At 33.5% G+C, this 22,248-nt stretch overlaps 2 protein-coding genes and 1 non-coding gene across 3 annotated transcripts; 1 reads left to right on the top strand and 2 right to left on the bottom strand.

Moving 5' to 3' along the window:
- Nucleotides 1-1,018: 1,018 nt before the first annotated feature.
- TRNAI-UAU (transfer RNA isoleucine (anticodon UAU)) lies at nucleotides 1,019-1,092 on the bottom strand. The gene has a single exon. It is a non-coding gene; the product is annotated as a tRNA-Ile (tRNA).
- Nucleotides 1,093-6,917: 5,825 nt separating this feature from the next.
- Nucleotides 6,918-11,654, top strand: LOC129871030 (uncharacterized). Its single transcript, XM_055945896.1, has 5 exons — nucleotides 6,918-8,371; nucleotides 8,538-8,654; nucleotides 10,389-10,558; nucleotides 10,635-10,821; nucleotides 10,921-11,654. Exons 1-5 carry the CDS (start codon nucleotides 7,676-7,678, stop codon nucleotides 11,089-11,091), a joined length of 1,341 nt encoding a protein of 446 aa, XP_055801871.1. The 5' UTR covers nucleotides 6,918-7,675; the 3' UTR covers nucleotides 11,092-11,654.
- A 1,800-nt stretch (nucleotides 11,655-13,454) lies between these two features.
- LOC129870776 (sodium/calcium exchanger NCL) lies at nucleotides 13,455-17,524 on the bottom strand. Its single transcript, XM_055945638.1, has 7 exons — nucleotides 17,046-17,524; nucleotides 16,023-16,208; nucleotides 15,560-15,741; nucleotides 14,951-15,096; nucleotides 14,597-14,873; nucleotides 14,218-14,520; nucleotides 13,455-13,854 (listed from the first exon to the last, which is right to left on the bottom strand). Exons 1-7 carry the CDS (start codon nucleotides 17,434-17,436, stop codon nucleotides 13,606-13,608), a joined length of 1,734 nt encoding a protein of 577 aa, XP_055801613.1. The 5' UTR covers nucleotides 17,437-17,524; the 3' UTR covers nucleotides 13,455-13,605.
- Nucleotides 17,525-22,248: the final 4,724 nt, after the last annotated feature.

Genomic DNA, 22,248 nt, shown 5'->3' with positions numbered 1-22,248 from the left:
TACAAACCGCACCCCATGTGGCGACCTACGTCAATGTGTAATATGTCATGTATGATGTGTGTGTCTAAATGTTCAATTTTATACAAGTTTTAGTGTCTAATTGTACACCCAAAATTAGAGGGCATTGCCAGCTGAATTCAAGTTAAGAAGACATTTATGTATTATGTCTTTAATTTATGTACATATTTAATGATTTTTTAAGGAAAAATTACCTATATACACTATTTATTTACCATATCTCCAAATATTTTCTACCATTTTAAAATAATTCAAAAATCCCTTCTTTTACACCCAAAACTCATTTTTTCGGATACATAATTGCTTGTTCATTAATGTATCGGATACCACAGAATGTATCCGGATGGACTATTTTTCGAATTAATGTATCCGGATAATTGCTACTCTCTTTTCCTTTTTAGCTCAACTAATTTGTTAATTAATGATTCCACAGGAAGTATCCGATACATTCTTTTTTAGATCAACTGATTTGTTAATTAATGTATTCGGATGGACTATTTTTAAAGGGATTTATGTAATATTAAAAAGGGTCAAGACAAATAGTAATTAGCTCCTTAGACTATGTGATTCTTGAAAATTTTACATTTTTTTAACATGTATACATAATTTGGGTCAAAACTATTGGTTCAATAAAGGGATTTGAACTTTATAGGGTCTGAACTTTTTTAGAACATGAATTTCAAATTCAACCAATTGAGTTCTGAATTTAATTTATGTATATATTTAATAATTTTTTAATACTTATACATGATTTTGTGCCAAAACTATGAGCTCGACAAAAGGCTACCTTTGCCCCTGAAATAAAAACAAAAGAAAAAGACATGATTTGAACTAAAATTATTGGGTTCGACAGAAGGCTGCCTACGCCTCTGAAATAGAACAAAAGAAAAATACATGATTTGAGTCAAAACTATTCGGCTCGATAAAGGCTACCTCCGCCCCTTGAATAAGAACAAAAGAAAGACATCAGAAACTTGCAACTTGAAAAATAGCATAGTTTTGGTCCTGGCGGGGCTCGAACCCGCGACCTTCGGCTCATAAGACCAACGCTCTAACCAACTGAGCTACAGGACCTCACATGGTATTATATGGTCATATAAAATATATTACTTTTCAAGGATTCAAGATTATCACGCATCAATATTTACAAATATTTATTGGTCTTTATTTTATGATAGATAGACACTCTTTATGAATAGAGGTCAACCCCCTCTTTCTTTAGCTATTATAAATAATTATAGTATATTTTATTTTTATTACATGTGATTACCGCCGACATTTCATTACTCGAGTTCTTCGGGATTCAGCTGATATTTATGCCCTCCAACTTTAGATGTACACAACTAGACACTTAAATTTATATAAAATTGCACAAATAGACACACGTGTCTTCGTGGGATAGTATATATAGGACGCCATGTAGGACACAAAATTGTCATGTAGGATATCATGTAGGACGGATGTGCCTGTTTGTTCAAGTTTTAGATTGTTGAAGTGCCTACTTGTGCACTAGTAAAATTAAAGGTCATAATTATCAGCTGAAGTCAAATTAAGGGTCATATTTATGTATCATACCTTGCCGGTTGGACTAAAAAGGATATATTTCAAAAGAGTTTATAACAAATATTATTTTAGTTGTGTAAATCTTTTCATAGAAGATCATTAAACTTGTATAGATACCCTTGACCACCATCTATAAATTAATCAATGAGAAAATAAATTCTTTTCTTGATTATATTTCACATGATAAATATACATTAAAATCTATTGATATATCCAAAATTCATAAATTTTAAGAAATTTTTGTAATTTGAAAAAAAGTAAAAAAATAATGCGATTAGCTCTTAACATTATGCGATTTATGTAAATTGTACTTAAATTAACCCTCATATTAATAGACATTTACTTTTAGATCCAAATATTTTAATTCATTATTAGATCATAAATTGATCTCTTTTAAATGATGGTATATTTGTGTATAAATATATTAATATGTGAGTACATAAAATAAAATAAAATAGAAATTACTAACCAGTATTGATTTTCAAAGTGTCAATAATTGAATTATAAAAAGTAGAATAAGGACATAAGTATGAGAATATTGAGTAGGTAGTACAGAGAGAATCTTATGCATAGATGCAAATATCTAACAAAATCTTGACACCATAAATACCAAAACAGATTGGTCATGTGTCATTAAAATGGGTCCATTGAATGTGGCTTGTTGCCTGTCTTGGCCCCTCTTCATCCACACACATTTTTGTTTTGTTTCCTTTTACTCACATATAGTTTGTTGAAGCTAAGGTGGGCCATTTTGAAAGCCAAAATCCAATGGTATACCACAATAAAGATCTTCATGACTCTATTTTAGTTTTTAAAAAATGGAAAAATTATCAAATTACACATTTTATATTTCTATATTTTCAATTATTTTCTATTATTTGTAAAAAATTTAAAAAAATTTCTTCTGATACATAGGAATAATGCTGATACATCGCGATTTGATACATAAGTCATTTTCATGATACACGGCTAGTTGATATAAACCAAACACAAAATGTATTTTTACTATTTTTGTTGTGTTCATAATATATTAGGTGTTATAAGTTTTATTGATATTACAATGTTTGGTTTGTATCAACTAGCGATTTATCATGAAAAGGACTTATGTATCAAATCGCGATGTATCAGCGTTATTCGTATGTATCAGAAATCTGAAAAAAAAAAAAGAAGAGGGAATTCGGATAATTATCAAAACAATCGGAATAAATTATAATTTGGCTTTTTCACTATGAAATTTAAGTAAAATATCAAACAAAATTATTACTCAATTTTGGTTTAGCTATCAATTATTTATCTAATTTATCTATATTTCTTTCTTTTTTTTACATAGTTCTTCGAATTTTTCCACCACTTAATACCATCACCATTATTACTATCGCTTTTAATCACCGATTCCAATGAACTCAATAAATTTGGAAGAAGATCTTGCAATTCGTTATTGTTGAGCTTGAAGCTCTCATATTTTAAGAAAACCGAAATTGTATAAGTGTTATAATTTGAAGTGGGTGTTAATAACACTAGTGTGAAGCTTATACAAAAATTTGAACCCATTTAGGGTTGATATGAAGAATAGTGGGTCGAATTTTTGAGTTGATGCATTAAAAGACGAGTTGAAGTGTATCTCTTGTATATCAAGTATATTAAAGGTATAAGCGATATACATAATATTCAATTGTGTTTTCCAGATGTATTTCAACTCTAAATTTTGATTTCATACCAATCTAAAATCACCTCAAATTTTGTATATAGTTTCATCTAGGTGCTTTCAACGAATTTCAACACAAATACTAAAAAAAATAGTGATTAAATAGGATTATAAGGTTAGTTGCAGGTAAATATGATTGGTAGGCTAATCACTTGTAAATATTTTCTAATATATTATTGATTTTTTCCCATTTTTTTGCTTTTGATATTATGTACATGAAACATACTGGTCAGACTAATTTTGTACCATGTCGGATAAATCCATTAAAGAGAGTAAAACACTTTTTATTAAAAAAAAAAGAATTCATTTTTAGAGTTCAAACCTGAAACGTTTGACAAAGGTTGGACCACTTGGTGACTCAATAGGATCAAACAACCCTTCACCTCTCAATTTTCATTTTCCCCCTTTTCCATACCCTTTTAGCTCACTTGGATCTAATGTCCTTTTGGTTACTTTGTATTTATATAAATAGGAGAAAAAGGGCAGCCCAAAGTAGTTGTTTTGGGTTTTGAAAGAATCCAAAAGGGAATGTGTTTTTCCATATATAGAAATTTTTCTCCAATGTAATCTTTGCTTAAAATTGCTAAACAACTTGGGATGGGCTTTAATAAATTGCTTCAACAAATCCATCTCATATGGCCTAAAAAGGATACAATTAAATGGTTGTTCACATACAAAATATCCTTTCAATCTTTTAGTCAAAACAAGTAATTAATCTTTGCACAAATTAAAAGTTAATTAACTAGAATAGATATTACAATTGAATAATATAGTACAGCTTGGAAAGTAACCATACATGGAAACCTAGCATAATATTCCAAGTGTTGAAGAAAAATACTGTGGAAAGCATTCAATAAATGTCAAAAGTGTACCAAGCATTGTATTAAGTACATAATTCCAACATACATATTTAATACCACAAAATTTAAATGACATTTTAATACATTAGGCATATTGTTTAGTTTAAGATCACAGAATTAAAAAATCTTCTTTATTTTTATAAATTTGATGTCTGTCAAGCTATCTTGGTCAAACTTTTAAAAATTGCTTATTTTGAAAAATATTATTTTTTAATCAAATTAGCTTTCCAGAAGTACTATTATTTTTTGTTCAAAAAATACCTTTAAAAGTGTCAAATTACTAAAAAAATTATAGAATTGAGGTTCATTTACAATTAGTATTAACTAAATAAAGAAATATATTAAGTATTTTATATAAAAGACTCTAATTAAGTTTTTATTTTTATTTAATTAGTTAAAATTTTATAACATAAAATGAAAGTATATATTAAGATTGTTAATCAATACCAATATAGTTAAATAAAAAAGATAGGAGAAGAGTATTGTATATATTTGAAATATATATAAGGATTAAAGCAGTGAGATAATTTGGAAAATAAAAATTTCTAGTAAGGATCCTCTTTTGCTTTTTATATGAAGCAGAAATTTGTAGCGTCTCTCCAAACAATTAAAAAAATTATTTCTACTGCTACTCAAAAGCACGTATCATTTCTAGATAAAAACCTCAAATATTTTTCACTTTTCAAAAAATTGGACAAACAGGCTATAAGACATATAAAATGAAATAAATAGAACATTTTATTAGTTTTCTAAAATGACAAATATTTTCGATCAATTTTTCTTTTTGATTGAAGTGACACATTAAAATGAGCAAAGAGAGTATTTGTTAAGATTCTTTCCAAGTATTTATTACTATATATATATATATATATATTGAACAAATCTTGTATATTAAGATCTTATATTAAACCTCGTATAATATTTGCTTTTCTTATGGTGTATAATATGCAATAGAGAAAGTATTTGTTGGTTGCAAGTGAAAGCGCGATAAAAGAAAAAATCTTATTAGGAGAACCTTTTTTAAAATGGATGTTACAATGCATGGATTTAGATATAATTATATTTTACTGCATATATAGAATATCTAGTGAAAAATTAAAAACATATATATTGAAAGATAGTATAGTAAATTATTTTGGTTCATCAATCTTTTTTCTAGATACTATAGATAAATATGCAATGAATAAGAGTTCATAATGGTGATTTTTGAAACACCGTATAAGAAGAAACACAACAAGTTTTATGAAAGAGAATTTTTTGTGAGTTGATGTAGTATAATATTTTAACACCATCATACTAAATTATATATATAAAAAAATATAAATTACATGTAATAATAAGTAACTATTATAAACAAATACAATTTTCAAAAAAAGAATAATCAATATAAAATGTTAAATTATATTAATATCAATTTATATAACTTAAATTCATAAAGAATTACTCATTTCGATTTATGGTTTACTATGTTGAAATTATTTATATAGTAATTAATGATGAAGAAATGATGTGGTGATTAATGGACTAATAATTGTAATATATAGTTAGTCCTGTCTTTGAGATTGATTTTCTTATATTATATTTTAATTACACATGTATGCTAACTTTTACCTATAATTAAAGATTTATAATTATAATCATATATTATTTGTATTTTATTGGAGATATACTTTTAATAAATTTTGTAAGTTCTGATGGTGAATTCGGAACGTTTTTAATAGAAGAGAAATTGAAAGATGAATTAGGGACTTCTTGAATTCTTCCAATTAAAAATAAATATTTATTTTTATTTGTGCAGTTTAAAAATCAAGAGATAGTTTTATACTTAGTTTCTTATTTACTTTTATTATTATTAATTATATTCATCTTTAATGTGTTTCTCAAAATATAACATTTATTATATTTAAAGAGGGGTATAGTAAAATTATTAAAATATTTATTGCTTTTTCCCCTCAAAATAAAGGTCGGACCAAATTGAGTTAGGACGACCACTTCAGATATTGTGTCAATTCAAGTTTTGAACTATCACAAATTTGTTTCATAGTTTTAAATTGAGCGACAGACCCGATGTGATTGATGTTAATAACAAAAAATTACAAAATGAAGAATCCAACCCCCATGACCCCACCAACAAAATGAAAATACAATTAGAAAACCAACTAAGTTACTAAAATTAGGAATGAGGATATTCGGAATAAGGTGTGAGAGTGACCTTTGTGGTAGACAAGATGAGAGAAGCACAAACTGAGATGATTTAGTCATGCGAAGAGGAGATGCGTGGATGCACTAGTAATGAGGTGTGAAATGTTGATTATAGAGGGTACAAAGAGAGGCAGAGGTAAATCGAAAAAGTATTGGAGAGAGATGATACGTCATGATATGACTCAGCTCCAGATAACCGAAGACATGACTTTAGATAAAAGAGTATCGAGGACACGTATTAGGGTATTATGGTACTATTGTCGTACTTAGGACAGTTGGTGTTTGCCATTATGCTAGTTATATTAATATAATTTTTGTTTTTGATATTCGATCATTATCTATTATTGTTTCCATTGATCTATTTGTTAGATATTGTATTTCGATTATTGCACTATTTTATTTTTTTCTAATAGACTTTGCATTTTATTGTTGTGACTGACTATATTTTCTTTGTACCTGAAATTACTACAGTTGAGTTAAGAATTTTTTTAAAATAATCTCTCTACCTCCGTGAGACAATGATTAAATTAGATGTGCATTGAGTCTAATCTTCATAGAGAAATAATAACAATAATTCAATATCTTTTTCTTAGTAATAAAAGCTTAGAGCGCGGCAGTCTTCGTTTGCTTGAGAGTAAGAGAAAAAAACAGAGAATTTGATGAGAGATTTAGAGAAAGAAGAGTACTTTGGAATCGGAAAATGTGGAGTCCACCGGACATTTTGGGCGATAAATTTGATTGTCTGAATTTTACTCTCACAATTTCCGCATTTTTAGCTTCCTTTAGATTTCGATTTTAAAATTTTTGAAAAAAATAAATGAAATTGTTTCTTAATTTACTGATCTGATCTACTGGTTATGAGAAAAATCCGAATATTCCAGATACTCTTCCTTTTCTCTCCTTGTTAACCCTTTGCTCTTTATAGCTTTTACTGTATCTGTATTTTGTGTACATTTTTGTGTAAATAAGATCCATATTATATAGATTTGTTTGCTGAATTATGGGTTTTTTTGTACATTTATTTATTAATTTTATCTCCATATAAGTTGCAGATCTTGACTTGATGACCTATAAGATTTCATGTAACGTACAAATGGGGAACTGGTTTTTTTTCTCTTCTCCTTGAATTTGGCTTCTTTCTGTATTTTCTTTGAATATTTCCATTTGGGGTTTTCTTTCCAAAACCCTTAAGAATCAAGATTAATTGTATTGTTTAAAGAATTAATATGGTTATAATGTGGTGGATTGATTCAATGTCTATATATATTTTCCCTTGTAGGTTTTACTTTTAAGTAGTAGTAGTAGTGTATAGCTTTTTTCTTGATCTATGATGCCGAGGACGATAATGGAGATAGAGGAACATACCCGTAAGTGTAGTAATAGTAGTGGTGGTTGTGGGGGTGGGGGTGGTGGGGGTTCGAGTTGTAGTGGTGGTGGTGGTGCTACGAGTAGAGCATCGAAAAAAGTGAAGCAGAAAAAAATCCCACAAAGAGGGCTTGGTGTTGCTCAACTTGAAAGGATTAGAATGGAAGGGGAAGAACAACAAAAAAAAGATGCAAATTTTCAAACACCTAATGTTTTGGTACCAAATTCAGTCCATTCCACCAAAATTATGTCCAAATGCTTAGCAGTTGAAGGTTCTACTTTTAGGCCTAGTTCAATTCCTTTACCACCGACATCAACAATGGATCTGCATTCGAAACATAGTGTCTTTAGACCAAATCTGTCTGCCCTAGTTCTTGATGGTTTCCGCCTGAAGACTTTACAATCATCAAAACCAATGAACATGAGTGGAGGGGAGTTAAGTTGGTCGTCTGTTTCGGGTCCAGGGAGTGATAAATGTCCTAAATTGTGGAGTTGTGAGTACAGTCCTGAAAGAGAAAGCCAACAGGGAAATCGCCATGGTGTTGCTTTCGGGGCTAATGTAGATTTGCCTAATGAACTGCATAACCCCATTTTGCCTCTACCCAGTGTGCTGCAAAGATCACAACAATATCAGCAACCTTCTTGTTCTTCATCAATGGTAAAGCAAGTTTATTAATTACTTGCAATGTTATATATCATCGTTGTGGGATTTCACTGGGTTGTTGTTGTTTGTTGTTGTTATATATCATCGTTGGATTATCACGTCTAGGATTTTGTTTTGATGTGTTTGAAATGCTGATTAAATCACTTTGTGGTAACTGCAGATGAATATCTCATCAGGGATTTCATCATCATCTGTACTAAATTATCAGATGGAGCCCCCTTCAAACCAAAATTATTATTCGTGTAATTATTTACCTCTGTGGCCTGAAGATGTGAAGGTAATTTCTTTTATTCTGCCTGTTAGTTACTATTATATAGAAATCAATTTTCATAATGCTCTCCTCTGTCAAAAGGCTGAAATACAGTTAACCTGGATAACCTATTGATTCTATTGAGGATCTTACTTTGTAAAAAAACTGTTATGTGAAATGTTCTTTGAATTAGAAAGATGCAGACATGTCATTTACATCCAATGTGTTGAACATCTATTTTCTTCGCGCTCTTTCTCCTCTTCATTTCGTCGAACTTGATCGTAAAAAGCTTTAGTACATGCCTTCTACTGCCCAAAAAAAGTAAACGGATTTCTCTTTGTGACCCTAAACTAATATTCGGATACTTGATCCCCTAACCCCTTGACCCAAGTCCATGGTTGAAAAGAGCATCTTAAAAGCCAGAAGCGATGCTCACCAGGCTCAGGTTACACCCTCCACTCCCCACAAAATCTAGTATAGCTCTATTGTTGACCCCTTTTTGCTCAAACAGTTCTTTTGTTCTTTCATCTAAACAAGCTATCCGAGGATAATGATTTAAAAACCAAGAGACATGTAACAATCACGAATGCTATTATCGAGGATGAATTCCTATGCATGGATCAATGCAAAAACCCATCAAAAAGTCATTGACTGGAGACAAACATAGAACCTGCTAAGTCAATAAATCACTTCCAAATGACATCTTATAGCACTAGAGGATGGGCTTCTCGTTGAGGCGAGACAGAGATACAGAAGTAAAGGGCTTACTGACTGGAAAGGGAAGTCGGATGGTTTGGGTGTGGTATTTTATTTACTACAGTTCAAGAAGATTTTCTTGGTCGAGATGAACTTGAGTTATGGAGGGCTGTGTCCACATTAGGGGTGGCAAAATCAATCCAACCCGCTCAACCCAACCCAACCCAACCCAACCCAACCCGTTTAAGTTTGGGTTGGTTATTGACCCGCCCATTCATTAGCTCAACCCATTTCAAACCGTAAAAAATTGGGTTGATATGTAACCCGAATAGGCTCATGAGAAATTTTGTTAAAATATTTTTTAAAAATGTTTGTTTTCAATTTGATATGTTATATATTGCCATAGAAAAAAAATAATTTTATTAGATACTAAAATAATTTAAAAGAACAAATAAAACAATTAAGCTTAGTAAAAATTGAATTGGGTTGAGTTGGATTTTGACCCGTTATATAACCCATTTTGACCCAAACTAATTTCGGTTGGGTTGGTTCTTGACCCAATTGTTATCTTAATCCATTATGACCCGTCCAAACTTGACCCAACCCGCCCAATTGCCACCCCTAGTCCACATGCATAGATTAGTAAGATAACGTCTCCAACTATTATTTCAATGAGTCAAAGTGGAACTCGCAAATAAAGATCTAAAACTAGATGCATCCAAGCGTGTGGCCTAGTCGTCAATGAAGCGGGTTGAACACCATGAGGTCTCATATTCAAATCCTTGCAAAGACAAAATTCTAGGTGATTTTCTTCCCATTTGTTCTAGCCTTGGTGGACCTGGTAACTGTTGCTGGTGGGAAGTGACACGTATCCCATGGTATTAGTCAAGGTGCGTGCGAGCTAGCCTAGATATCACGGTTATCAAAAACAAAAAAATAATAATCCAAAACTAGGTTTCTAGATGTTTTATCTTTTAAGTTTTTTGGCTATGGGTTTCCCTTGTCATAAAAAATAAGTTTTTTGGTTGATGGCTACAACTTTGATTGCTGATGATGTATTTGTAGATGGTTGGCATGAAGAGACCATATCCCTTCTCTCCAGAGTTTCCACCAGTCCCTGCATTTCACTGCAAGTTTCCTCCAGGCTATGTTAGCCTTGCATCCAGATCACCTGAATCAGCTTCCTGCAGCAATGAATGTGCAGCTAGTTTAGAATCAGGAAGTCTGCTCAAAAGGTTTGATATCTTGAGTGATCATTTTATAGTTTTAGTGCTTCAAATACCTGCTTAGACTTTTGGTACTTTTCTCCAGAGAAGCTCCTTCGGGATCACGGACTCTATCTGAGTCCAAACCAAGGAACGTTGTCAGACAAAATAAAGCTCTCAATGGAGATTTTCTCACGTTGGCTCCTCCTACAGCCATTTATTCATATCAGCATTCATCTGATTCAACCCTTCAGAGTCGAGAGATACTTCCATTGGAATCAGTGACCTGTCAGGTGAGAACAAAAGGTCTACCATTTTTATGTTCTGATGCCTTTTTCTATTGGTATCTCAATTTTGGTGTAACGATCTTCTTGCCTTTGTTAAATCCACAGGGAGTTGCTGAAGAACCTACTACAACAAGCTCAGCCCTAAGCAGATCAGTTCAACAACCCATCTATGGATTCTTCCCAACTGCCAAGGTACAAATCAGCCAAGAAGGAACAAACAAGCGCAACTGCCACGTTGAAGTAGGAGGAAACGTTGATCTCAATTTGAAGCTGTAGAAGTTAGTCCATTACACTTGGTTGTGCTTCTTCTGGAGAGTTTCTGTATATCTCCTCGTGAGATGGCTCGTTCAAGTCCTAAGGTGTTTCTGCAGGGCTGTCGTTCCTCTATGTGGTAGAATAACGTTCCTTCTAATGAAATGTCTTCACCATTTGTAGTTAAGCCTCAAATGTAAGTCTGAACATGAAAAGTATGCCAAGATCTTGGCCTCATACAGGAGAGGGATGGATTAACCTTCGGTTCCATGATGATGACAAGTGAGATTTTGATGAGATTTTTCAACTAGGACATCTGGATTCGGTCTTTCTGGTACCATTGGTTCGTAGGTCTTAACTTCTGTAAACTGTTACTCTCTTATGCGTGGCGAGTTGGATTCTTTTGGCTATAAACTTTCACATGTCTTGTGTTCCACAAGGCTAGTGAAATGGGGAGAATTCTGGCAATAGTAACTTGTTTAAATCAAGTATTGAACAAAATATGTTTTGCACTTGCTGTGTCTCTATCTGTTTATTAGATCAGTCTAGGCAGAATATTAAGTGCCTAAATGCTTCAGCCTTGCCTTGAGTTATTGCCTACAAGCTACGGGTGGCAAAATGAGCTCATAAAAATATGACTTACTTAAATTTGGGTGGGTTAATGACTTATCCGCTTATTAACTCAGTTCATTTGACTTGCCAATTCAATCCATCTAAGGTTGGGCTGATATATAATACAAAATGACTTTTGAGAAATCGGAATATTTTAAAAGATTTTTTTTGTTAGATATGTTGTATATAACCCCAAAAAAAAAAGATTAATTAGATAGTTAAAAGAGTCAACAATCTTGTTTATTTTTTTGTTTTAGTTAGGGTTTGCTGGACAATAACAAGTAGTACATGGGACATTCTAAATTAATTTTATGGTAAGAAATTAAGATCCTGTCGAGAAGGAATCACAAAATTAATATCGTTATCGTTATTTTTATCATTAATATTGTTATTATTTTCTATTCACTATTCAATTTTATGCAGTATTCCCAACATTATTTTAAAAATTATTATAATTAACAATAATGAATTTTTATATTCTTCTCTTTATCTATAAAATATCAGCATAGGTTGTGTTGCAGTGATGGTACTACTTCACCCTTAACTAGAGATCACAGGTTCAAGCCTTGAGTATGGAGAAAATCTTGTAGAAAGCGTCACCCCAAGAAAAAAAATGTCTCTTAAAAATATAATACTTTTCAAGATAATGTAGCACAAGAAGGTCCCTCTTTTTTTAGCGATTAAAAAAAACTATAATCTACATTAAAATATAATTAAAAATATAAAACAATGCATGCCATGTTACAATTGTAAAACAAAATAATACTATAAACATACAAAGATAATTTTAAAAAATACCTCAAAGTAACTTTAATTGCGGAGCTTGATATAAATATCTTATTACAAAAAAAATAAGGCCAACCACAAAATTGTAAAAACAATATATGCCATATTTTAATTTTAACAAAATAATAAAATACAAAATTTGAAACATACCTCAAAATAGCTTTAATCACCAGAGTTAAGAGATGAAGGTTAAACAAGAAGCTAATTCTTGAAATACTGGTTGGGAGGGGTGTGGGTGGGGGTGGAGGGGAGAGGGGGGAGGGGGGGGGGGAGCAAGCTTTAATCACTAAGTTAAGAGATGAGGGTTAAACAAGAAGGTCAATTCCTGAAATATTGGTAGGGAAAGAAATAGGAGTGGGAGTCAAACAAATAGGAGTCGCAACAATAAAGGTATGGAAGACTAAACCATTCATTAGTCGTGTGAAACTAAATGCTTCACAAGGTGTTTATCTGCACGACTCGCCAGTTAATGTCAGACTCTCTCTCTTTTCTTCACTAGGCTTATACCTATATGATTCGCCAATTAATGCCATACTCCCTCTCTTAAGAGTCGCAACAATAAGGATATGGGAGACTGAACGACTCGTTAGTCAGTCGTGTGAAACTAAATGGCTCACTAGGTGTGTATGCCTACATGACTCGCCAGTCAATGCCTCCCTCTCTTTCCTTATTCAATTTTGATGTGGTCATTCCCTAAATTCTTTTCCCGTGAATTTCGTTCCGTGCCGGATGAATTTTTATTTTCACCTTCTTAAACTTTTCATGTGAAGAAGTAACCCCCCAAAAAAACCTTAAAAATTGTACTAAGCATGTAGTGAATAAATTCCCTTGGACCCATGAACAGAACTAGATATGTTTTAAATTTTTTGTTGCTTGACTAACATCCAAAAAAAAAAGAAGCCTAAAACAAGTCGATTGACTTCCCACGACTAACATAATTTTTAAAATGGTGTATAGTCACTACAATCTCACAAAAAAAAAACAGAAAATTAAACAGCCAAACAGCAGTGGGAAATTATAAGTAAATAGATACAACCAAATCACTTCAGCTCTCAAGTTCCTGAAGTTCTACTAGCACGTCCAAGAGCAACTTAAGTGTGGCGTAGCTTAAAAGATGCATACAAGTTCAACCAAAAGGGTCTAAGACCAACCAAATTTGTAGTCAAGAACATATACAAGTACAAGAGAGAAAGGGTACAGTAGAAAAGCTAGCAAGGAAGTCCACAGGGGAAAGGTGCTGCGAAAGCTTGCAAAGACCCCCACAACAACACAAACAATTAGTATAACCAACACTTCAGACGAGAAGTCCCATGTCAATCCTCTGATATAGACGAGAGCTAGGAAGACGGATAGACAAAGGAGATTGTTCATAGTCACTGCTCCGTACAACTGCAAGGTACCATCACAAATGTTATCAAACTAAGGCAATTGTATCAGTGATCAAACTGCTCAAATCTAAATTATTGATTGTTGAAACAAAAGGGGTTAAAATGGAGCAAAATGGATATTGAGGATTAATAGAGTTGATTTGAACTAGCTTGAGGATTAACTGTCCTACATAAAATCCCCTCCAACCATTTATCTCATCCTGCATACATAAATGATCGTAAGGGATTTGACAAATTTGGAAACCTCGGATCAAGTATACCTCTTGATTTTCATTAATGATCTTCCAGGTTCACTGACGCATGTAATGGGTAGAAAAACCACAATTTGTACTACATAAAAGCACAAAAGATGAAGAAAACAAACCTCAGAAAACGTTAATGATGCAGATCTCAACTTTTTCCGGCTAGCAAAGATAATAGCTGACACCGACTCACTGGAGTTGGTTGCCAGTGGCAGTGCAATGAATGAGATGAAGAAAGAAGGAATGCTTGTGGCACTTGAGAAATTATTGACAGCATCAACCAGCGGATCAGCAAACACGGCAGCAATGACAGTGCCCAGCAACAGCAGTAGAACAGCCTTAATTGTAGTTGATCTAGGATTCTCAACAGCCTCAACACTTTCGTCACTTTGATCCCCTAAGAAATGGTGTTCTCTCCTTGTTTGCTGCAAGCACATATACATTATATCACTATCATCATGGCAATGAACTAACTAGAAAAGGTCACAACACTCAACAAACCTCATGCAAGTCACTGAGGTACTTCACTGTATCAGGACCAGCTTCAGCAGAAGGAGCCTTGGAACCCCTGGCCTCAGTAAGCCATTTTGTAACTCCGGTAATGAACTCAGAAAGTTCAATTTGTTGATCATGAGAAGTATCGAAGTCTTTCAGCAGTTTTTCTACAGCATCATTCTCATGTATGTTTATCTCCTCCAAACGGATTCCTACTACCAGAGCTTTTAATTCAGCGCGGGAAAGATGCCCATCCTCATTTTCATCAATTGCCTTGAATAGCCTGTCGTGCAATCCTTGATCATATTGATGAAGATTCAAAAAAAAATTAAAACTGTGCAAAAAGCATTTCAAACTTACTTTTCTAAAACTTCTATATTTGGTTCTCCCTGGTCTGTGCAAAGCCTCCCCAAGGCACGCATTCTTAAATGTTTCAAAACTCCTGATATAACATGCTTATGTTTTACATAAGCAAGACGTCTATACTGTATCCAAGGCTGAAAGACCTGCATTAAAAGTTAAAGAGAAGTTCAGAACAACTTTGCTTCATAAATGAAGAGAAGAAACAGGCCTCATGATCTGAAACTCTAAAAAGGTCAATCTATTTACCAGCCTATTATGAAGAATGAAAAAGATTTATCTTAATTTGTTTCATCTTGTTGGAAGAGGAAGGGGTGTACAGGAGTCATCAGGTTGTCTTCTGACACAAGTTCAATTTGAACTCAGGTAACATGTGGAAAGTTCATTATCCAGGTTATGTAGGGATAAAAACTACCTAAAGCACAGTCAATCATAGACAATGTTGTTATTGCCTATTTGAAAATTTAGCTAGAAACTATAAAAAATGATATTTATCTCCAAAGAGTGTCGTCAATGCAGATCTCTGCAGATATGTCCTTGCTGTTTGAAAGAAAATTACATTACCCACAGTGAATAATTGAGAAAAACATATGGGCAATGTCATAGTACCTGATAGACGCAATAAGAAACAAGCAGTGTAAGTGAAATGATAAGAGCAATCAAGACAGATAAATGTCTTCCTGAAGTTGAATGGAGGAGCTGTGGCAATTGGACAGCAAGAAATGGTGTTACAGACACTGCCATTATCGTTGCAGCATGGCTTGTCCAGATATCAGTGCTAACACCAGAACCTACATTGACAGCCACTCATTGAGTAGAAGCATCTTGATACACAAAATCTGCCATATACTAGCAGGAATATCACTTGCACAAGTACACAGTACACAAAATCCTCCTTATGGCCCAATGATTTGAAAGACGAGAGCAGATTTAATCCATACAACGGCAGGGGGTGAAAGAAAGCAGAAAGTGATCTATAGCAACATATATTCAGAAAAGACAAAAGGAGTAAAGAACAAGAAGGAGCTTGTACATGTTTCTGTATACATATTCTAAGAGTTGAGAGGCAAACCCGTCAAGCTGAATCCTTTAGTGTCTTTCATGTCTACAGCAACAGAATTTTGTATGTCACACTTGCCAATAATGCAACAGGTTCCCCAAATAACAGTAATAAGCATCACAGTTGACCCAGCTAGCAATCCCATTCCTACAGAGACCTGGCTCTGAGCAGCTGCAGGACTTCCAGATATCCCCGATACTGAAACAGTGAAGTTCAAAGTAGTTAGAAACTTGGCATACATTCATTATGGCTTGTAACATATGGTCTTGACTGATATAGCAAGCATCCACATTAACCAAAACAATAATAATTTAATAACCGATAAATTCACGAGGGCTGGTGGCACTGTTCGAAGCAGTGGATAATGGGCTCCCACTCTACACTTCTCTACTTAATACCAGGCCCTTGTCCGCGGCAAAGTTCTAACCTAGGATGTGCACCTAACCTACACTTCACAAGCTTTGCTCTTACTACTAGCTACTAGATCGAAGTCATGGATTAGGTACTGCAATCTGAGGACAAAGTGAAATTTATTTATTTATTATCTTTTTAATAACCATGGTGACCAGGTCGGCTTTCGCATCTCAACTAATTCCACAAAATACTTATCACCTTCCACCATCAACACATACCATCCACTGAGTCTAGGACTAGGACGAATGGGAAGAAATCACTTGTGTCTTTTGTCTCGACTGGGATTTGAATCTGAGACCCAATGGTTCTCAACCCACTACATTACTCATAGTAAAACACACCATTTCTTAATCAAGTAAGATTGCATCAATCCCCTTATCCCTTTAAGTTCAATTGACATATTATATCTTGAAAACAAGCGACAAGTGATTAGTCGCATCATTTATTTCCCTTCAAGATCAAGGAATCATATTTATAAGGTTTGAACGAGTGTCTCCCAAATCCAGCATGCAGACTTTGAAGCATGGTTAGGATGGTCTAGCTGCTACCATTACTAACAGGTAAAACAAATTGATTAATAATAATTGAACCAAAATGAGAGAATTATAATAATAATCGTACCTAAAATGAGCATAGCATCAGGAAGAGCACCAAGTACAGGAAGAAAAAGTCCACCAATAATACCAGGCCCTAATATCTCAAGCAACAGTTCACTACCAGAAGAGAGATGTGTAGCACCAAGGAACATGAGGTAACCGTAAACCAAAATAAGAAAAACATTTCCGAGAGCAGATTTAGTACAAGGCAGAAATCCATAACTCTGTTCGCAGCTCTCACCCTCGCCGCCGGCGAAATTCCGGTCCAGATGGAGAATCTCCGAATCCCGATCGATCTCACTGTGAACTCCATCGGAAATTAGTCCGCCGGAGTCCGTGATGAAGCGGCGGCCGTAAACGGCGCCCGAGAAGATCAGGAGGATTAAGAGAGGGAGAAATAAAACTTTGAGAGACATTTTTCGTAATTATGGTGCTAAAGTATTGCTACCGTGATCTTACAGTGTTTTTGAGAGTGAAAATTGGAGTCAGTCACTAATTATTTATTGATTAACTAATTACCTAGCGTCGTGCTTCGCGCCGTCATAATTAATGACCCCATTAAGTTAATGTAATATTGCAAAAGTCTTACGTGTTATACAATAAATTAATTTAGCAAACTAATTAGAGATAGTGAGAGATAAAGCGAATGGAGAGAATTTCTCCTATTTTTTTAATTGTATAGCCATTGCAAATTTGAGAACGTAACAAGTTGACACAAGTTGAGAAATCAACTTGGGCGACAAAAGTTGGTGGAGAAGAAAAATGAGGAGAAAAGAAAGAATAAGCAAGGGGGAAAGGGACGTCCACAAAGTGGACATCCACTTTCACAACACTCCCCCTTGGATGTTCACGTGTAGTGTGCCTAATTAAAAACTTTATAAGAAACTATATACATAGTTATCCTAAACACTCATAGATCTTGTGTCTCGTTAAAACCTTACTAGAAAAAATTTAGTGGAAAAAAGCCTAGTGAAGAAAAAAGAGTATACACATCTGGTAATACGACTTGAGTGCTGCCTCATTAAAAACCTTATTAGGAAAACTCAGCAGGACAAAATTTTGGTTAAGGAAAAAAGAGTGCAGCGCGTATTTTACCCCCCTTGATGAAAACTTCATTTGATATTTTGGAGACGACGCATTCCAATCTTATATCTTAGCTTCTCAAAAATTGATGTTGGTAATGCCTTTGTGAATAAATCTGCAAGATTATTACTCGAACGAACTTGTTGTACATCAATATCACCATTCTTCTGGAGATTATATGTGAAGAATAATTTTGGTGAAATATGTTTCGTTCTGTCTTCTTTTATGAAGCCACCTTTCAATTGAGCTATGCACGTGACATTGTCTTCGAATATAATTGTGGGTACTTTGACATCATTTTTCAGGCCGAATCTTTCTTTGATGAATTGTATCATCGATCTCAACCATACACATTCTCTACTTGCTTCATGTATTGCTATTATTTCAGTATGATTTGAAGATGTAGCAACAATAGACTGCTTTGTAGATCGCTATGATATAACAGTTCCTCCGTATGTAAGTAGATAGCCTGTTTGAGATCAAACTTTATGTGGGTCTGATAAATAACGTGCATCTCCATAACCAATAAGGTCTGCATAGCCTTTGTTAGTACAAAACAAACCCATATCAATGGTACCTTTTAGGTATCGCAAAATATGTTTGATATCGTTCCAATGTTTTCGCGTTGGAGATGAACTATACCTTGCCAGCAAATTAATAGAAAATGTTATATCAGGTCTGATTGCGTTAGCAAGATACAAAAGTGCACCAATAGCACTAAGATATGGTACTTGAGGACCAAGAAGTTCTTCATCCTCTTTTGGAGGTCGAATTAGATCTTTTTCCACTTCAAGTGATCGAACAACCATTGGAGTACTTAATGGATGTGCTTTGTCTATGTAAAATCGTTTTAAGATTTTCTCAGTGTAGGCAGATTGGTGGACAAAGACTCCATCTGTTAAATGTTCAATTTGCAGACCTAGACAAAGTTTTGTCTTTCCAAGGTCTTTCATCTCAAATTCTTTCTTTAGATATTCAATCGCCTTGTAGACCTCTTGAGGGGTTCCAATGAGATTTATGTTATCAACATAAATGGCAAGTATAACAAACTCTGATTCCATTTTCTTAATAAAAACACATCAACAAATGACATCATTTATATAACCTTCATTTATCAAGTACTCACTAAGGCAATTATACCACATACGCCCTGATTGTTTCAGACCATGTAATGATCTTTGCAAATTGATTGAGTACATCTCTCAAGACCTATTACTTGCTTCAGACAATTTTAATCCTTCTGCGATTTTCATGTAAATTTCATTATCAAGTGAACCATAAAGGTAAGTTGTAACTACATCCATTAGATGTATTTCAAGATTTTTCTATATAACTAAACTGATGAGATATCGAAAAGTTATTCCATCCATAATAGGTGAATATGTTTCTTCATAGTTGACCCCGGGTCTTTGAGAGAATCCTTGTGCAACAAGGCGTGCCTTGTATCTTATAATTTTATTTCTCTTATTTCGTTTTCGCATAAAAACCTATTTATAGCCAACTGGTTTTATATCTTCAGGGGTTTGGACTACAAGTCCAAAAACCTCACATTTAGCAAGTGAGTCTAATTCTGATTGAATTGTCATTTGTCATTCTAGCCAATCACATCTACGTCGACATTCTTCGATGGATTTAGGCTCAAAACTTTCACTATTTTGCATGAGGTTAAGTGCAATATTATATGCAAAAATATTATCCACCGTAATTTTTGATCGATCTAAATTTATCTCATCAGCGGTAGAACTTATTGAAAGTTCTTCATTCACTTGAGTCTTGGGTTTACTGATTTCTTCCGAAATATCAAGATTACTCAAATCTTGACCTTCTTCAGGAAGTTCTTTTGTAGTATCATCTTTATTATTTCTCACACTTCTCTTTCTAGGATTTTTATCCTTTGAACCCAATAGTCTACTACGCTTCAAGCGTGTTTGGGATTTAGAAGCTATGATACTAGTAGATGATTCTTTTGGGATGTCAATCTGGACAGACATATTCACTGCAGGGATATGTGACTTAGTTATCCATTGCAAATCAGTAAATTCATCTGACATTTGATTTGTTATTTTTTGTAAGTGGATGATCTTTTGGACCTCCTACTCACATGTGCGGGTACGTGGATCTAAATGAGATAATAATGAAACTTTTCACGCAATTTCTCTTTCGGGTTTCTTTTTCTCTCCCCCTAATTGCGAGAAAGTCGTTTCATCAAATCGATAATCTGCAAATTGAGCTGTAAATAAGTCTCCTGTCAATGGTTCAAGATATCGAATTATGGAGGGTGAGTCAAACCCAACATAGATGCCCAACCTTCGTTGAGGTTCTATCTTTGTACGTTGTGGTGGTGCTACAGGCACGTATACCGCACAACTAAAAATTCATAGATGGACTATATTTGGCTCATGACCAAATACTAATTATGACAGAGAGTATTTATTATAATTTGTCGGTCTGAGACGTACAAATGCTTATACATGTAAGATAGCATGACCCCAAACAGTAATTGACAATTTCATTTTCATTAGTAGAGGTCGTGCTATTAATTGTAGGCGCTTAATAAATGACTCTGCAAGGTCATTTTGAGTATGAACATAAGCAACATGATGTTCAATGTTATTCCAATTGATAAGCAATAATCATCCAAAGTTTGAGATGCAAATTCACCAGCATTATCAAGGCGAATAGCCTTAATTGGATAATCTAAAATTGCGTCCTTAATCTTATTATTTATGCTAACAACTTCGCAAACGCCAGGTTGCAAGATGATAACATGCACATATAAGACCATCTTGATGATGTATCTATTAGGACCATAAAATATCTATACAATCCACTAAGTGAATGAATATGTCCACATATATCCCCATGTATACTCTCTAAAAAATCAGGAGATTCGATGTCAACCTTCAGGGTTGATGGTCTGACAATTAGCAGCACATGAAAATTCATCATTCGTAAGAATCTTCAAGTTCTTTAACGGATATTCAGTTGAATTTTTAAGAATTCATCTCATCATTATTGATCTAGAATGACCTATTCGATCATGTCATAGCATAAATATATTTAGATCAGTAAACTTCTGGTTTACGATCAAATGTGCTTCAATGACACTAATTTTTGCATAATATAGGCCAGACGACAAAGTTGGTAATTTTTCCAAAATATATTTCTGTCCTGAGACACTCTTGGTTATACCAGGGTATTCAATATTCATTTCATTTAGTATTTCAACATAATATCCATTTCTACGGATATCTTTAAAATTTAACGAGTTTCTTGGGGATTTAGGAAAGAATAATGCATCTTCTATAACAATCTTTGTCCCCTTAGGCAGAAATATAGTAGCTTTTTTTGAGTCTTCAATCATTTTTTAATTACTAGAAATTGTAGTAACATTTGCTTTTCTTCTATGCAAGTTGGAAAAATATTTCTCGTCTTTAAAAATGGCATGAGTTGTTCCACCATCAATTATATAAATATCATCATGATTGATCATTGATTCAAATAAAATTTTAGGCATATCCATATTTTCTTCAAAAAGAAATAAAGTAAACATTATAATTAAAATATGGCTCATTATACAAATTTTATTTATTTACATGGATTAAAAAAATACAAACATATTATTTAGTACAGACAAATAAAAAGAAAATTATTTAAATATTATCAGGGTTACCAATATTCATATTTTCTTCTAGAAAATTGAAGAAATCATTTAAATGTTTGTCTCTGGATTATTTTCTCTTCTCTTCAAGGATGTCTGATATAGTTGAACTAGACGTTTTGATGATCAGTAGATCTCTGACTAGTGCCCCATACATCCACCTCTATGACATATACTTTCTGAATTTTTCTTTGGTATAGTTTCTGGCTTTTCACTCTTCCTTTTATATTACTGATCATTTTTCGGTGCCAGCCGAGCATCATGATTATAATCTCTTCTTCGACCATGACCACAACCACGACCACGACTGGGGCTATGACCTCTTTTTCGTTGGTTATAATTTGCCTGATTCACTTCACAAAATGGCAAAGAACCAACGGGCCGACTATCATGATTTTTCATTAATAGTTCGTTGTGGCGTTCAACAATAGGGTGAGAAAGTAATTCAGAATATTTTTAAAGATCTTTTCGCGATATTGCTGCT

The sequence above is a fragment of the Solanum dulcamara genome, chromosome 10, assembly GCF_947179165.1.
Source record: "Solanum dulcamara chromosome 10, daSolDulc1.2, whole genome shotgun sequence".
NCBI lineage: Eukaryota > Viridiplantae > Streptophyta > Magnoliopsida > Solanales > Solanaceae > Solanum > Solanum dulcamara.
Note: the sequence above shows the minus strand (reverse complement) of the source record. Positions and strands in the feature narration are given on the sequence as shown.

What these genes read in the sequence shown, in the direction of transcription:
- LOC129870776 (XM_055945638.1), bottom strand. Translation starts at nt 17,436, where the DNA reads ATGTCTCTCAAAGTTTTATTTCTCCCTCTCTTAATCCTCCTGATCTTC. An exon ending in TGATGCTATGCTCATTTTAG is followed by an intron (nt 16,209 to 17,045) that starts GTACGATTATTA and finishes TCACTGTTTCAG; the next exon opens with TATCGGGGATATCTGGAAGT. An exon ending in AATATAGAAGTTTTAGAAAA is followed by an intron (nt 14,874 to 14,950) that starts GTAAGTTTGAAA and finishes ATTGCACGACAG; the next exon opens with GCTATTCAAGGCAATTGATG.
- LOC129871030 (XM_055945896.1), top strand. Translation starts at nt 7,676, where the DNA reads ATGATGCCGAGGACGATAATGGAGATAGAGGAACATACCCGTAAGTGT. An exon ending in CTTCTTGTTCTTCATCAATG is followed by an intron (nt 8,372 to 8,537) that starts GTAAAGCAAGTT and finishes TGGTAACTGCAG; the next exon opens with ATGAATATCTCATCAGGGAT. An exon ending in TGGAATCAGTGACCTGTCAG is followed by an intron (nt 10,822 to 10,920) that starts GTGAGAACAAAA and finishes TTAAATCCACAG; the next exon opens with GGAGTTGCTGAAGAACCTAC.